The sequence below is a fragment of the Ceratotherium simum genome, chromosome 14, assembly GCF_057802395.1.
Source record: "Ceratotherium simum simum isolate JZ-2026a chromosome 14, ASM5780239v1, whole genome shotgun sequence".
Taxonomy (NCBI): Eukaryota; Metazoa; Chordata; class Mammalia; order Perissodactyla; family Rhinocerotidae; genus Ceratotherium; species Ceratotherium simum.
In genome coordinates, this window is record NC_141913.1 from 13,249,628 (window position 1) to 13,267,341 (window position 17,714).

Consider the following 17,714-nt stretch of genomic DNA (forward strand, 5'->3'; position numbering starts at 1 on the left):
CATTCATTATTTTTTTCATTTAATAAATGACTACTATACATCAGGTACTAGACTCCCAGCATACAGAGAGAAAAGACACAGTTCCTATTTTGAAGGAGCCCACAGTCTAATGCGCAGTTCACAAGCCTGGTGTCACACAAGAATTGCCCAAGGAGCTAAACAAAAAAAAATGAACCTATGCCAGGCTCAGTCCTGGAGATTCTGATTTAACTGGTCTGGAGTGGAGTCTGGAGTAGAGTCAGTATTTTCAAAAAGTTCCTGGCATGATGCTAATGTACAGCCAAAGTCGAGAACTACCGTTCTAACTGGTGAAGGAGAACAGTTAGTAAGCAAATACAAGTGTGGTTTTCCAAATTAGCCAGTTAAGCTGATCTTTCATAGTCAGCCTGGCTTCCTGCTTCAGATCCTTCAAGACTCCACCGCTAGGCCACTGAGCACACATTTGCCTTCTCAGCCCTCCCCGGTTCTACGACCAGCCAATTTTCAGAAACTGGGCTTCGTCAGTAGGTCATCAATTCAACCCCAGCTCACTACTCCTTCTGGTGCTGTGTTCTAACCTGCCTTGCTCCTAGTGACCAAATCCTAACTTCCAGTAACCCAGTTCCTGCTTGGGACTCTGCCTTGTGCCTGGGTTCTCCTGCCCATCACATGAATTCTCCTGCCCACTGCTAGGTCTCTGGTAAGAATACCTGCAGTCAGCCTGTACCACCAGTTACTTGTTGCCCTCCACATCACCTGCCACACCTTGGCAGGTCTCTCGTTTCCATCTGATCTGGCTCACCTTTCCTCCACTTATACCCTATGCCTGAGGCAATCAACACAGACACTGTTGGAAAATATCAAATATCAAGAATAGAAGTGCCTATTATGTACCAAGAAATCTACACTAAATATTTTTCAGTGTATTCTTCTCACAGGCTTTTTTAGCTAATAGATTTCTTGGTAAAGTACAACATACTTAGTCCATTTTCTGGATCCTCACTACCAGCATGATTAGACTTTGTGGCAGTGCTGGCATTAGACATCTGCTCGCATATTCACTGACTTCAAAGGGAGACTAGTGAGCCTACCAACTCTGGTGGCTTAGGTTAACTTTTAACTGGAATTCAAATTACACTTGAGGTATCTTGTTAAACGTATTTGAGGTTTGCTTTTACATGATAAGCTTTATTTTCTACCTGAAATTTTAATAACGCGTTCCAAAAGAAGTTGTTTTTCTGAAATAGCAATCCAGTTTCACATTCCAAATCTTGAAATTGGTAGCATGCCTCCCTACCTCTGCCCTATCCATTCTAACGTAAAATAACTATCTGGGTAAAAGTAAAATATTGGTATTTAACAAAATTAATAAATGCAGACAACCTTAGGCTACATATAAGTTTTTACAGGGACTTACAAAACTTTAAAACCTAGTTTACAGCCTATTTTTTATGAATATCCATCATAGCTCTCATCACACATTATTCTACTCCTGGTGCCCACACAGCACCCGGCATATAGTAGGTGTTTAAGACATACATGTTTCAAGAATGAATGTGCCATTGCATATGGAACAAGTCAAAGTGTCTCCCGGGTTTTGGTGCTCCTTCATGACAAAGCATTTTGACTTTGTGTATCCTAGCATTCTTTCCTAGGCTGTGAGCCAGTAAATGGGTTAATCTGGTGCTATTTAGTGTACTAATCTGCAGCTGTTGTTTGTAGTTATATTTTGGGAATGGAATGGCCACAAAAATGACTTTGGTGCCTTATTCCAAATCAGTGAGACAAAGATCTTGCCCAGTAGCTCACCAGCAGATCCTTTTCTGGTGGTAAAATTTCCATAGTGATGGCTTTATTAATGTCATGCCTGGCCACCTGCCATTCTGAGGCTATTGATAAGAAAATAAGAAGTCAGTTTAAACTCTCTTCAGTCAATCAGCTTTGGAATCCACTGCTTAAAGGTTGCTTTTAGTTTATCAATGACTAGGTTAAGAGTTTACTTTTATAGTAATCTAAATGTTGTTCTTACAAAGGCAGACTCTGCAGTTGGGTCCTTTTGCATGTCCCTTTGGCACCTTGCATTTCCTCACAGTTGGCTACTGAAGAGTCTGATTTCTACAGGAAGATGTGTCCTGGTGTCTTCGTGTGTTATCTTTTACCTAGCGGATATGTTCCTAGCATTTTCCTGTTTTCTCATGAAATTTTGCAAAGGGTACTTACATGAAGTGTGGCACTCTCTCCAGACACCTGCCACACTCTTGTATAAGGTCACTTTAGTCACACCCAGGTCTTAGAAGGTAAGACCTGGTATAACATATATACATATAAAAGTAGGTGAAACCAAGTCATGAAGTAATAGGATGAAAGGGGCAGATATTTCCTCAAAAGGTACATTTGATATACTTTTCAAGTAACATGTAGTAAGAGCAGAGTTTTCTATTTTTACATTCTTTTCTCATCATAAAAATAAATATTACGTTATGTATCCATTCTTTGTTTATTTTAATCGGAAAATAGGGGTGGATTAAGGTGAAAGTGCTTGGACTAGAATGAATATAAACGTAAAGTAAGTGGTTAATACTTTTTAATCCTCTCTTGCTTCCAGTGCTTTCTTTTATGCAACTTTTATGAACTGAAATACATGATAACTTTGAAAATGGGTAGAGAGTAAATGACAAAATAAATAATTATTATATAATGACATGAAACTATTTGTGCAGTGAACATTATAAACTTTGTTCTTGTAACAAAGGAGAAGACTGTCTTCTCTAGTCTAATCATGGCATCTCTTGAGACTGGGAATTGAGAGCTGCCCCAACTCTATAGATCACTCATTTAGGACCGCTCTAGTTTAACCCAGAGGTCAGCAAACTACAGCCTATGGGCTAAATCTGGCCCATTGCCTCTTTTTGTACAGCCTGCAAGCTAAGAATGGTTTTTACATTTTTTTTTTTTTGTGTGAGGAAGATCAGCCCTGAGCTAACATCCATGCTAATCCTCCTCTTTTTGCTGAGGAAGACCGGCTCTGAGCTAACATCTATTGTCAATCCTCCTCCTTTTTTTCCCCAAAGCCCCAGTAGATAGTTGTATGTCATAGTTGCACATCCTTCTAGTTGCTGTATGGGGACGCGGCCTCAGCATGGCCGGAGAAGCGGTGCGTCGGTGCGCGCCCAGGATCCAAATCCGTGCCACCAGTAGCGGAGCGTGCGCACTTAACTGCTAAGCCACAGGGCCAGCCCTGGTTTTTACATTTTTAAACAGTTTTAAAAAATAAAAAAAAGATTACTATATCAAGACATAAAAATTATTTAAAATTCAAATTTCATATTGCATACAATATGTAATGTATATAACGTGCAATAAAGTTTTATTGGAACACAGCCATGCTCACTAGTTTATGTATGGTCTATGGCTGTTTTTGTGCCATTGCAGAGGTGAATATTGTGACAGGGACCATTTGGTCGTAGACTCAAAAATATTTACTATCTGGACCTTGACAGAAAAAGTTTGCTGACCCCTGGTTTAACTTAATAGCTACAACTGTGTAAATTATAAACCCTACTTTTGTTTAAGAATCATGCTTGCTAACTAGGCTCTTCCAGCTTCCCCTATGGCTGGGAAATTATTCTTATGGCACTTAATGGCCACGGTAGAATAAGAATAACGTCCCAGGAATATACGCTTGAAACAGTTGGTCCAGGAAGCATAATTTTGTGTGTGTGTGTGTGTGAGGAAGATCAGCCCTGACCTAACATCCGATGCCAATCCTCCTCTTTTTTGCTGAGGAAGATTAGCCCTGGGCTACCATCCGTGCCCATCTTCCTCTACTTTATATGGGACGCTGCCACAGCATGGCTTGACAAGCGGGGCATAGGTCCACGTGCGGGATCTGAACCTGTGAACCCTGAGCCACCGAAGAGGAGCGTGAGAACTTGACCGCTACACCACCAGGCTGGCCCCCAGGAAGCATAATTTGATCAAGAACTTCTCTGTTTTTAGATATGAACCAGAATAACCCTGGACAGCTTCAAACCTGGCTCACCGCTTTCCCGGGGCCCCTGTGTTGCAGTAAATGATTGTCACGTCCTAAGGCCATACTTAGCAATTATTCAGATGGCATACATTGATAATTTTGAAAATTAGGAAAAGCATAGAAAGTAAGGTTGAACATTACTTCGGTATCTTACACAGATGAGATTAATTTTAATGAAAAAGTAAAAGCCCACCTGGACGGGTTTCTGCCACAACAGGCCCAGCAAGGTCAGACGGCTTCCCGACACCAGCCTGGTTCATGGCTCGAACACGGAACACGTAGCTGACACCTTCCTTGAGGCCTTGCACCTGGAAGAGGCAGGTATAGAAGCGATGGGCATTTTGTGTCATTTAAACGGAAGTGCTCTTCCTCTGTAATAATGACTTAGTTATATAGCACAGAGGGCACAGGACTTAGTCTAGACCTGATTCTGTCAAAGACTAAGTTTGTGGCTTTAGCTTTAGACTTTCTTCTCTCTGGACCACCTGTAAGCAGACGAGGTCTTTCTAAGATCCCTTGCAACTCAGATGTTCTCTTTTTTTTAGGTAATCTAATGGTCCCCAGCATCAGAAACAAGAGACTGATATGGGTGTACTTTAAAGGAGTTAGCCACCTCATTCTTTTGTCAAGAAGACAAAATACAAAGTGCTCACAATAGCATATATGCTGGTTTTTTTTTTCTCGTCATTTTGAGACATGAATAATTTCAGATGAAATTCCTTGCAAGGATGGGGAATTACAAGCATGGATCATGGACGCTTTCCATTTGTTTAAAAGCATGTTAAAGCACTAGAACAACAACAAATAAAAATTGTTCCTATAAATTTAATATAGCTATTTCTCACTAAATAGACAAGCAATTAACATGACTGTGAATTTTAGTAATTTGTGAATAATCAAATGTATTCAAATTCTAAATCCCCACGTTTTCAATAGTCAGGAAGATGTGTGCTGAGGACCAATGACATATGTGCCACTGAGCTAGAGTTATAAGAGTATAAAAGGTGTAAAAAATATTTATAATGTATCTTTATGTGATAGTCCCACTTCATAATTTTTTTATGACTTTCTTTGGGCTCAGCACAGTCTCATTACTATTATAAATACTGTTAATATTTTACCAAAAATTTTCTTTTTAAAACGTGTGACTTTTAAAAGCTATATTGTATTTTTTCTTTTTAAAACGTGTGACTTTTAAAAGCTATATTGTATTTTAAGAAGGAATTTATTACCGGGCACAATTTTTTCCCATAATGCTGTGATGGAGATCAATATCCAAAATGTGACTTAAATCAAACAAAGCTAGCATACATTTATTCAATTAAGTGAAGTGTTTGTGACTATGTATATAAATGAGATATGTATTAAATTGTTAGGTTTTTAATCTAATTTTGTGATTATATTGTGTTTATGATAACAGAATGTCACTATTTGTGTAGTGATAGCTTTCACTGGAGCTAATAAATTTTTTAAATGAATTCAAGTCTGTAAAAGAACTTGAATTTAGGCATAGGCTAAAGGCACAGAATTTGATGTGTTTAAATTCTATGTTTAGAAATAATGCCAGGCAACTGTGGATTTACAGAAAGGAACAAAAACATTTCCTTGTTGTGATAAAAATAGACCAGTTGCCAGGTGCCAGCCACATCTGCACCTGCCAGTTAGGTAATATGTGGCTGTGAGTCAGATTTCTGCAACACCGTGCAGGAAGTGAATCTACATCCTAGTGTCTAGTCGCCGGGGTGACAGGACTACTCCTTCACTCTTCCATCGCCACAGGGGAAATGACCACTGGCCTCAAAGCACCAGAGATGCATAAACTATGCACATCTATTTTCTTTTTCTTGGATTTTTTTCCTTCCCTACAATTTCCGAAGGAACTGCATTCCCTTGCCTTCTCCACCCATGTCCCCATCCCTTCCAATTATTCACTCCGTTCTCACCACATTGTCTCACCAGGCTGTAACTACCAATGAAAAAGGAGAATGAGGAAGCGTGAGCTCTGTTTAGTTAAAACATTTTGGTTGAAAGTAATGCATCTTTAAGCCAGCCCTGGTGGTCTAGTGGTCAAGACTGCGATGAGTGCCATGGCCTGGGTTCATTTCCCAGTCAGGGAACCGTCTGTCGGTTGTCATACTGTGGTGGCTGCATGTTGCTGTGATGCTGGAAGCTATGCCATCAGTATTGCCAATACCAGCAGTGTGATCAGCAGGATCACCCATGGTGGACAGGTTTCAGTGGAGCTTCCAGACTAAGACAGACTAGGAAGAAGGACCTGGCCACCCACTACTGAAAAAATTGGCCATGAAAACACTATGAATAGCAGCGGAGCATTGTCTGATATAGTGCCAGAAGGTGAGAGGATGGCACAACAAGACCGGGCAGGGTTCTGCTCCGCTGTACACAGGGTCACTAGGAGTTGGAATCGATTCTATGGCACTAACGACAACAAAAATGCACCTTTAACTCTCTCTAGGAACTGCTAGGCACTCGGTGTTGAAATGAATGGGGGTTCTTCCAACAGAAACCAATTAGCTCATTATGTTCTGGCTAAATCCTCCCATTTGTGGAGCTATGTTCCCTATCCTCACTTAAGTTTACCAGACTAAACTTTTTAACATGTACATTTTTTTCTCCATTTCAGGCTTGAAATTTTTCTGAAACTAAAACATCTGGAAGAGTGAATCTACATCAAAATGGGTATGGGGGTTATAGGACATGTTTACTTTTCTTCTTTATGCCTTTTTATTTGAATTTTTCATCATGAGACTATATCAGTTTTATAGTCAGAAAATATCAATAATTCTATTTTCACTTTAAAAACTATGGACAAACTCTAAGATCATTTCCTTAAGGAGGGTTCACCTCCTGGTTTGTGAGGTGCATTCAATCTCAGTGTTTCTCTCTCTCTCTCCTAAATTTGCTGTTCTTCTTTTTCTTTGTTCAAATGAGCGACATTAACCATTCTTTGATGTGTTTAAACTCTATTATTTTTCCTTCCTGCCCATTTTTTCAGGGCTGTTGGTCCCCTTCGCTTGGCTTCTCACCCTTGTTTTGCTTCACCTGAGTCAAGTCCAACCTCAGCTCTTGGGATCCTGTGCTGTGGCAGACTGAGGGTTTGGAAATCATCCCGGCCATAAACACACATCGCCACCATCCGGGATGTGTCCAACCTTTATTTTACACTTTCCTTGGGGGGTTTCTTTGAATCTAGAGGCTGTTGATTCATATCCTTTAATACCTTTTGTAATAAATTGGTAATCTAGTGAGTAAACAGGTTTTCTTGAGTTCTGTGAGCTGTTCTAGCAAATTGATTGAACCCAAAGAGGGGGTCATGGGAACCTCTGATTTATAGCCAGTCGGTCAGAAGTACAGGTAACAAACTGGACTTGTGATCGGCATCCTGAGTTGGAGGAGGTGGTTGGAACTCCAGTTTGTAGCCAGTCAGTTAAAAGAACCTGGGCTTGCGACTGGCGTCTGAAGTGGAGGGTGGTTTTGTGGGACTGAGCCCTTTACCCGTGGAATCTGTTTCTATCTCCACGTAGATAGTGTCAGATTTTAGTCAAATTCTTGGACACCCAGCTGGTGTTCAAGAACTGCTTGCTGGTGTGGGGAAGCCTCCACACACACACACACGTTGGAATTGGATCCAGGAACCCTTTGCAGGTACAAGTGAGAGATTCAGTGGCTTTAGCAGAACAGTCTTTGGTAGACAGAGATAGAAACTGGTTCCATTAGAACACTCTAGAGGAATCTGGAAAGCAATGACATGGATAAGGTGAAAAGTTGAATGAACCGGTTCCACTAGCCTCTGAGAGTGCACGTGAGCGCAAGCGTAAGAGAGCAGGTGAAGTGAGACAGGGTGTGACTCAAAAGACTCAGCAGTTAAAGCCTTACTGGTGTGAACTCTATCAAAATAGCATCTTCAAACAAAAACCACCCTCAAAAAAAGTTAGAGGTAGGACTAAGAAAGTCACCTTTTGGAGACGGTAAGTAGTAACATCTTAAGACTGTGGTAACAAAAATGTCAGGTGGGTAAGTGAATGCAAGGAGGGAAAGAAGAGACAGGAGGAAGCTCATGGACGTTTTCCTAAGCTAAGCTAAGGGGTTCAGGTTAAATATAACCAAATTGTTTTAAGCATCAGAAACTTCCCCAAACCCCAACCACTGCCAAATGGAATCTTACCAAGAGCCCAATATATGAAACAGACCAAAGCAGAGATGTTCTGTTTTATCTTGCTAACTTTAAAGTTAATGTCATTAGACGAGCCTTTTTCCTTCCTTAAAAAAAGGTTTCTCAAACCATGAGCATCCTCTTACCCTCAGGTATTTGTTTTTAAGAGCCGCCTCATTGAGTCCTCGCCATTGGTCCTCTTTGGCATTGGCCTCCTTCATATCTACAAAGTACCCAGTGACTGGAGTCCGTCCGGAGTAGATCGGAGGCTTCCACTGCAGAACCAGGGAGGTTTTCCTGACTTCACTATACTTGAGACTATGCGGTGGTCCTGAGAAAGAGAGAGAGAGACCGATGTATAAAAATCATAATGCAGATAATAAAACTCAAATATGTGTAAATCTAAAACCACATTTAAGGTCTTAAAGCTGAATCTGATGCTGGTGTTGTTCTTTTGTAAAATCTAAGATTCCCATGGAAGTAGGTATTTTGTGGTCATTTCATATCAAGGTTCCTCACTGGCTCTACATCAACCTATTAAGATCCTTTATGGGCAGCAGGTGGTGAAGGCCAGTTCAAGATGCTCTCAGTGGCTGGAAGAAAGCTTGCCTCCAGGCTGTCCTCGGGCCTGTGTTCCTTACCTTTTATCAGAACAGTTTAATTTGGTTGCAGATTCAGTTTCAGAATATTTTTGGATGATAATCTGGAAATTCTCCTAAATCTCAAATTAGGATGAAGAAAGCTACTCTATTTGATGGCATATGAATATAGATAGTAATATTTCTTTCAAAGGAAAAAAGGAATATATTACAAAATAGCTCCCCACTGGAGGGGAATCTTTCCAGGAAAGTATATATCCTGTATACATGTAAAAACAAACTACAGTTATGATTTACAAAGAACTTTCACCAAAATAAATACAATCAATCCAATGGGCCCTGAATCTGTGCAAAACACTGCCAGGTACTTCACATTCATTTATCTCATTCATCCATAAGACAATTAACAGAACGCTCAGAGAAGCCAAGTACAGTCATGTGTCACTTTATGACGGGGACACATTCTGAGAAATGCGCCGTTAGGCGATTTTGTCATTTTACAAACATCAAAGAGTACTTACACAAACCTAGATGGTATAGCCTACCCCACATACAGTCCTAATCTTTTGGGACCACTGTCGTATACGAGGTCTGTTATGCAGTGCATGACTATAACCTGATCAACCTGTTCAGGAAGAAAGCCAGAATGTTCTTGCGTGTGTGCTCTTTGCACTCTTGGGAGAGTCCAAACTACTAAGTGATTGCCTGCATCTTTGCATAACCACCAGCTGCTATGTGGGTAATATATTTATTTTCTTTTCTCCTCCCTTTCTTAAGAAATAATAACTGATTTCTAACTAACCAATAAAAATCAAAATCACCTGAACTGACTCACGGTGGCCTGAAAGCCAACTATAAGCACAGACTCTATCATGTTATGCTTTGTCATTGTACAACTGATAGCCCAATATTTGTTGGCCCCTTCACCTTGGCTTAACAGTCACAAATATGAGCACCCCTGTCTTCCAATGATGTCTTGTGTGGAAATCGGTTTAAATAATAACACCAATACCTTACTATGGCGTGGCATGTTCTGTTTTGCAACGGACTTTTATGACCAGTTTCTTGTGTTATCCTCAGAAGCCAGAGAGGAGCTTTACAGAGGAGGAACTCTGTTCTGTTGCTTCCTAGCACCTCTCATCTAGGAATAAGAAGACCTAGTTTCCAATCCTAACTGCCACTTACTATCTGTGTGATCTTCTGAGTATCATTTAACCTGAGTCTCAATTTCTTCATCTGTAAAACAAATGGATCACAAAACTTTCTTAATGCTCTCATCTATAAGAGCTTTCTTGATCCATGGCTTGCGCAACACTACTCAAGGGTAAGTAAGTCAAGGGTGGATCTGAGAAATGAGAGGTCATGGGGGTGGAGGACCGCCCAATTCATCTCACTCTTGAGTGAAGAGCACTCACCCTGCAACCTCTTTTGCCAACTATATCTCTTTCCATCAAAACATTTTCCACAGGCCTGCTCAGAATTTCTTAGTCTTTAGTCACTCACATTTTACCTTTAGTCAGGAATTGTAAGAGTTTAAAAACAGATCCACTTTTGTGTAGATGGCAGAAAGAACTTCAGAAATATCAAGTAGCTTCAAGGAGGTGCAAGGAAAGGCATTGTTTTTGCCTCTTGTATTTACTGAAGTTGAGTGAGCGCTTGAACTTCTCTTGAGTTTCTCCCGTAATCGTTTTATTCACACTTGATAGAGAAATGATGCAGATGGACACTCACTAAGTGAAGGCAAAATGATGGTTCTCCAAGGCCACTACGGTTTCAAATAGAGGAAGGGTGTGGCATTGGGGGCAGGACTGGGTCCACCCAGTATGACCAGTGTGACCGGGTATGGTTGATGCTGGTTCATACCAGTTATACATGTTGAATATCAACCCAAGTGGAAGAATTTAGCCATCCTGTGGCACTAAAGTATTTGGGTCTCTGAAGTTAATACCATTGGAAGCAAAATAAAACCATCCACCAGATACATTAATGTTGCTAGTTTGAATCTTAATGTTGCTCGTTTGAATCTTAATGGCTTAGTAAATTTGTATTCAATTTTTAAATTCATTCAGTGTTATAGCTGTATAAGAGTTAAAAGATAGGTAAATATTTCTGCCTGCTCCCCATTTTCTTCCCTGCTCAGCTAATGCCCCCACTACACCCTCCAAAGGAGAGTATTTCTAGTTTGGGTCCAGGATCTTTGTTGTGACGCTGAGTTGGAAAAAGTATATACAGAGAGAAAGGACAGGAGAGGTAAGTGGAGAGAGGCCAGGACTGAAGTCCAAGGCAGGTGTGTTAAGTCCATGTATAAAATACCAGGAAGAGCTGGGAGTGAGGGAGGAGGGGACAATAAGAAGGAGAAGCCACAGTGGCTGGGTCTGGAGAGAGAGATTTTTGGGGGCTTGAAAAATGAGAGGCTCCAGAGCAGTGGGAGAATGCATGAGAACTAGGAAGTGCAGGAAGAAGTTTTTTGAGAAATTTTGCTGAGGGATATGAATGGGATGCCCGTTAATGGACTTTAAGAAGCACAAGCAAAAATTGGAGTTCCTTTTAAATGATCATGTGGCACTCACACTGTGTGCTTCTGTCAATCCTACTTCATGCAGAGGCTAAGCTATTGGGGCTCTAGGACATATTTGGAATATAAGCATAAGAAATTTATATTCAGTTTTACATGGGCACCTATTATTTAACAGTATTGTAAAAATATTTTACATAAACATGAGGGGGCAAGAGAATTCGTTTCCCTTAGAAGTTGCCTATGTAGCACTTAAATTTAGTTCTAGGTTGTAGGTTCTGTTGGAAGAAACTCTGAACCTCAGTGAGCCACACAGTTTTCACGGTTTACCTGGAACAGCAATGGTCCACTCTTCACATTTGAAGCATTCGCTCACTGCTGAGGGCACTCCCAATCCAGCGATGTTCATGGCAGCCACTTGGAACTGATACACCATGTTTTCTTTCAAGTTGCTAATCTGCAACATGGACAATATCATACATAGTGAACGTTCCAGGTTTGTCTTTTCTAGTTGTTCAACATTATCTCCTGTGTTGGACACACTCTAGGGTGATCCTCAATGAGTCATAAGTTTCTGTAATCTCCTCCCCTTGAGTGTGGGTGAAACCTGTAACCTGCTTCTAGCCAACAGAATATGGCAAGGGTACTAGCATATCAGTCCTGTGATTGTTTTACGTCATATGGCAAAAAAAGGAGGGATACAGTAGTCCCCGCTTACCCACAGTTTTGCTTTCCATGGTTTCAGTTACCTGTGGTCAACTGTAGTCCGAAAATATTAAATAAAAAATTCCACAAATAATTCACAAATTTTAAATTGTGGGCATTCTGAGTAGCATGATGAAATCTCATGTCATTCCACTCCGTCCCACCCAGGACATGAATCATCCCTTTGTCCAGCGTATCCACACTGTATATGCTACAGCTCTTTAGTCACTTAGTAGCCATCTCAGTTATCAGATCGACTGTCTCGGTATTGCAATGCTTGTGTTCAAGTAACCCTTATTTTACCTAATAATGGCCCTAAAGTGCAAGACTGGTAATGCTGGCAATTTGGATACACCAAAGAGAATCCATAAAGTGCTTCCTTTAAGTGTAAAGGTGAATGTTCTCCACTTAATAAGGAAAGAAAAAAATCACATGCTGAGGTTGCTAAGATTTACAGTAAGAATGAATCTTCTATCCACAAAATTGTAAAGAAGGAAAAAAATTTGTGCTAGTTTTGCTGTCACACCTCAGATGTGTATAGGGAAAAACATAGTATATAGGGTTTGGTACTATCCTTGGTTTCAGACATCCACTGGGGGTCTTGGAATGTATCCTCTGATGATAAGCAGGGACTACTGTATTTCAGATGTAATTAAGATCCCTAATCAGTTGATTCTGAGTTAATCAAAAGGGAGATAGATTATCCTGGCTGGGCCTGACTGTGATATTGTGATTTATAATAAGAAAAATATATTTAGTCTTCATCCCCATTCCTGGCACAGAGCGCCTAAAACTCTTGGAATTTCCTAAGTGATGAGAACAAAGGTGTCTTTTGTTATGTTAATGAAGTGACTTTGGGGAAGCTCCTATGTAACCTAAGGATGGGGGCTGGTTGTCAGGAGAACCAATCATGTGATTAGAGGGTTGAAACTTTCAGCATCACCCCCGGACCTACAGGGTGGGAAGAAGGGATGGAGATTGAGTTCAATCACCAATGGCCAATGATTTAATCAATCATACCTATGTAATTAAGCCTCTATAAAAACCCCAAAAGAACAGGGTTTGGAGAGCTTCTGGGTTGGTGAACACATGGAGGTGCTGGGAGAGTGGTGCTCTGGAGAGGGCATGGAAGCTCTGTGCCCCTTCCCACATACCTTTGCCCTTTGCATCTCTTCCATCCGACTATTCCTGAGTTATATCCTTTTATAATAAACTGGTAATCTAGTAAGTAAAATGTTTCTCTGAGTTCTGTGAGCCACTTCAGCAAATGAATCGAACCGAGGAGGAGATCGTGGGAAGCTCTGATCTATGGCCAGTCAGTCAGAAGCATAGGTGACAACTTGGACTTTCGACTGGCATCTGAAGCAGGGGTGGGGGTCGTCTTGTGGGACTGAGCCCTTAACCTGTAGGATCTGATTCTATTTCCAGGTAGATAGTGTCAAAATTGAGGTAAATTATAGGACGCCCAGCTGGTGTCAGAGAAATGTTGTGAATGTGATAGTAGTATAAGAGTAAAGGAGAAACACACAGGAGGAAAGAGTAAGTTTTTCCAATGGGCTGACTTAATCAGATAGGAACTTCTAAAATGGGGTTTGGGCCCTTCCTGAAACACTGTCTTGATGGCCTCGAAGAAGCAAATGGCATTTTACAAACTGCCTAGCCACTCACATTTGGAGAAGGGCAGCCTCTAGGAGCCAAGGGCCTCAGACCTATAGCTGCAAGAACTGAAGTCTGCCAACAACCTGAATGAGCTTGGAAGAGGAACTCAAGCTCCAGATGAGAATGCAGCCCAGCTGACACCTAGATTGCATCATGTGAGACCCTGAGCAGAGGACCCAGCTAAGCCGTGCCTAGACTCCTGACGCGTGGAAACTGTGATATAACAAACATGGGTAGTTTTAAGCCAAAAAGTTTGTGGTGATTCGTTATGCAGCAATAGAAAACTAATGCATGTACATATGAAACTTAAATGAATTCTAAGTTAGGAATCAAAATATTCAAATTCTCATAATGTTTCTGCTCTTTAGGAGATATATTGAGTGACCTAATATTTTCTATATCCCTCAGTAGGAATTCGGTTGTTGTGAGGGTGAACATATGTGATAAAATAATGAATGTGAAAATATTTGCAAAGTGGAAATAATGGAATATATTAGTGTGAAAAAATCCGTAGACTATAAACAATCCTTTGAACATTAAAAATGCTTTATAAATGGAGGTATTGATGGAACCAGCTGAGTTAACATAGTTTATCTATTGTATGATTTAAGCCAAGACAACTATATATCCATGATCCAGTCTACATCTGATTTGATCATGAAGTCATAAGTTCTCCGACAAGAGGGCTTGTCTTGCCAGTTATTTAGGGTATGAGTAGAATATAATTGGTATGTATTATAGTAACAGAATAATATAAACACCCTTTTGATTAAACACACACAACACACATTCCCTTTAAGAAAGGAAATTTTATTTTAATTAAGGGGAAAGCATGATGTAGGTACCTTGGATCTGAAAGTACTTTATTCAGGTACCAGGGTTGCTTTGGGGCTCTGTTAGTGTGACCAACCATTCCAGTTTTCCTGACACTACAGGGTTTCCAAGGATGCAAGACCTTTAGTGCTAGAACTAGGAAAGTGCCAGGCAAACTGAAAAAGTTGGTCACCCCAGGCTGAGGTGAAATGTTTTGGCATGGGATTTCTATTTCTGGTAATGGTGAGCTAGGCTATTCAGATTGATCCTCCAGCTGAAAAAAATTTAAAATACTAAGTAAAAATATGTTTAAAAATCTTCTCAAAAGCATCAAATTCGTGTCAAGATGTTACAGAATTGTCAGGCCAGAATGAAGGGAAATATGGAACAAAGAGAGATAAATGGAACACAGAAGTGGTTTTTGCTTTGGGGATATTTGCCAGTAGAGGAAAATTTGACCTTTGGTTTTGATGGTCTTGCAAGGAGAGGGATTTGGAAATCAAAGCCCAGAGCCAAGCTAAGAGACAATAAAAAAAAGGGAACCCTCTACACATTAAGCTGGAACCCCAAAGAGCTCTACTCTTTGGGGCTAAAGTTGAATCAGAAATAAACATTCAGATGTGCAGTGCAAATTCACATCACCTGACTATCCAAAAATATTAAGGCCTTGTACTTGATTTAAGAAAGAACTGAACAGGTGGTATCCCCAGGCACCTTGCAGAAGCAAATGCAAATCCTCTCCAGAGAAAGGTACCTGCATCCCAGACCTCAAATTATTCATGCAAATAATATTTTAAGGACAATGAGCAGCATACAATCAAGGATAACCAAGCATAGAAAACAAGATACCATGAGCCAGACTACAAAACCAATGATAACAGACACGGACTTGCAAAGATATTAGATAGTGGAATTACCAGACATAGATTATAAAAACAGCTATGCTTACTATATTTTAAAGAAAAAATACAAATTTAAAATATCTGGAGGAGACAGAAATTATAAAATATGTAAAATGTGACCTACAAGAAATGGAAAATAAATAAGAAAAAAATAATTGATGTGTTTAACAGGAAATTAGATGCAAAAGAAGAGAGAATTTATAAACTGATACAAGGTCAGAAGAAATTATACAGACCATAGTGCAGAAAGACACAAGGATGAGAAAGGGAGAAGAGTGATTAATAGATATGGAAGATAGAGTGAGAATGTAAAACATATGTTTAATTAGAGTTTCAGGAGAAGGGGGGAGAGAGAATGGAGCAGCAACAATATTTTAGGAGATAACGGTTTAGAATTTTCCAGAAAGATCTTCCTGAAAAACCGACTCATATATTGAAAATCCTCCTCCCCACTAAATCCTAGGCAGGTACATTTTTTAAAAAAAACTTGTAACTAAACACATAATATTTTAACTGAAGCACACCAAAAAGATAGTGAAAATATTAAAAGCTATCCAAGAAAAAAGACAAATTATTCTCAAACGAGCAAGCAGACTAAGCTGACATGGCAGTGGCAAGAATGAGCCAGAAGATAGTGGAATTATATCCTCAAAGTGAAAGAAAATAACTACCATTATATAATGTTTTACCCAGGAAAAAATTATTTTTGGAGAATGAGAAAAAAAGATATTTTCAGACAAACAAAAATGAAGAGTGTTAGCCTTCAGAATACCCTCACTAAAGGAAATACTAAAGTATTTACTTTAAGCAAAAAGAAAGTAATCTCAGATGGAAGATTGAAGATGAGGAATTAAAAGCAAATAAAATGTTAAATGTGTAGGTAAATCTAAACAAATATTGACTCTACAAAACAATAATAACAATGCTTTGGGATTAACAAAGGAATTAAAATACACACATACAATAGCATACAAGTTGGGAATAGGGTAAATGGGTTAAAGTATTTCAAGGCTCATATATCTCTGAGGCAAGGGTAAAACAATGAAATAACTTCAGAGTCTGTTAAGTTTGCTTATTGTAATTTCTAGAGCAACCACCAGAAACAAACACAGAAACCCAGAATCTATAGATTTCAAGGTAGCATAAGGACAAAAAGAAAATGATTAAAGAATAAAAAACCTATTCAAAAGTAGTCAAGAAAGGACAGAAAAAAATGAAACAGAATGGGCAGGATAAATAGAAAGCACAAAATAAGATGATTGGTTTTTAAAAGAAGTACTCAATAGTAACATTAAATACTCTAGTTAAATGACAAAGACTGTCAGGTAGGAAAAACAATGCAACTCTATGCTATTTTTTAAGAGACACATATAAAGCATAAAGTTACAGAAAGATTGAAAGTTAAAGGATGAAAAGCTATATATCATGCAAACACCAACCAAAAGAAAAGCAGTGTATCTATATGAATAACAGACCACATAGACTTTAAGGGAAAATGTATTGTTAGTGATACAGAAAGTCACTTGGGGTGCATGTAATGGCATCACTTCAAAATATATAAAGAAACATTTTAAATGGGTGAATTTTATATGTGAATTATATATCAATAAAGTGGGATTATCCTGTGATTTTCCCTTCCTGTACTATCCCTGTCACATATTGGTATCAAATTAATTCTATATCTCAGGATAATGTCACTCATGAACATAGAAGCAAAAATCCTAGACAATAATTAGCAAAGAAAATCCAGGAGCATACATACAGAGTACACATAATGTCCAAGTTGGGTTTATCCCAGGAATGCACGGTTTTTTAACAGTAGACAATTAATAGAGTACACAACATTAAAATTAAAGTTGTGTATGTGAAATATCATCATTTCAATAGATTCAGAAAAATATATTTGATAATTTTAATTAACTCTCAACAAACTAGGAATAGAAGGAAACTTTCTTTAGCTGATAATAGATGTCTTTATAATACTGATAGCAAGTATAATACTTAGTGGTGAAATGTTGAAAGGTTTACTTTGAAGATAAAGATCAAGTCTAGAATTACCAACATCACCACTTGTATTCAATATTGTGTCAAAGATTCTAGGCAGAAAGTAAAGTAAGAAAATGAAGCAAAAGATAAAATTTGGAATGGAATAAGTAAACTATCATTTGCAGATGATATGACTATATATAGAGAGAATCAAAAAGAACTCATAGGTAACATTGAAATTATAAGAAAATTTAGCAAAAAATTATATATAACAATGATATGCAAACATCAATATATAAAAATTAGTTATATTTCTCTATTCTAGCAACAAAAAATGATATAAAAATAT

The 17,714-nt window shown here is 39.0% G+C and overlaps 1 protein-coding gene across 1 annotated transcript in view; it reads right to left on the reverse strand.

Moving 5' to 3' along the window:
- The window catches only part of MYOM1 (myomesin 1), a 137,899-nt gene that overhangs the window by 33,533 nt on the left and 86,652 nt on the right, over positions 1 to 17,714 (reverse strand). Inside the window, exons 21-23 of the mRNA XM_004421019.3 lie at positions 11,631 to 11,757; positions 8,333 to 8,517; positions 4,206 to 4,320 (exon numbers count right to left, since the gene is read on the reverse strand). Of these exons, the coding sequence (XP_004421076.2) occupies positions 4,206 to 4,320; positions 8,333 to 8,517; positions 11,631 to 11,757 (427 nt within the window). The remainder of the gene's footprint in view (positions 1 to 4,205; positions 4,321 to 8,332; positions 8,518 to 11,630; positions 11,758 to 17,714) is intronic.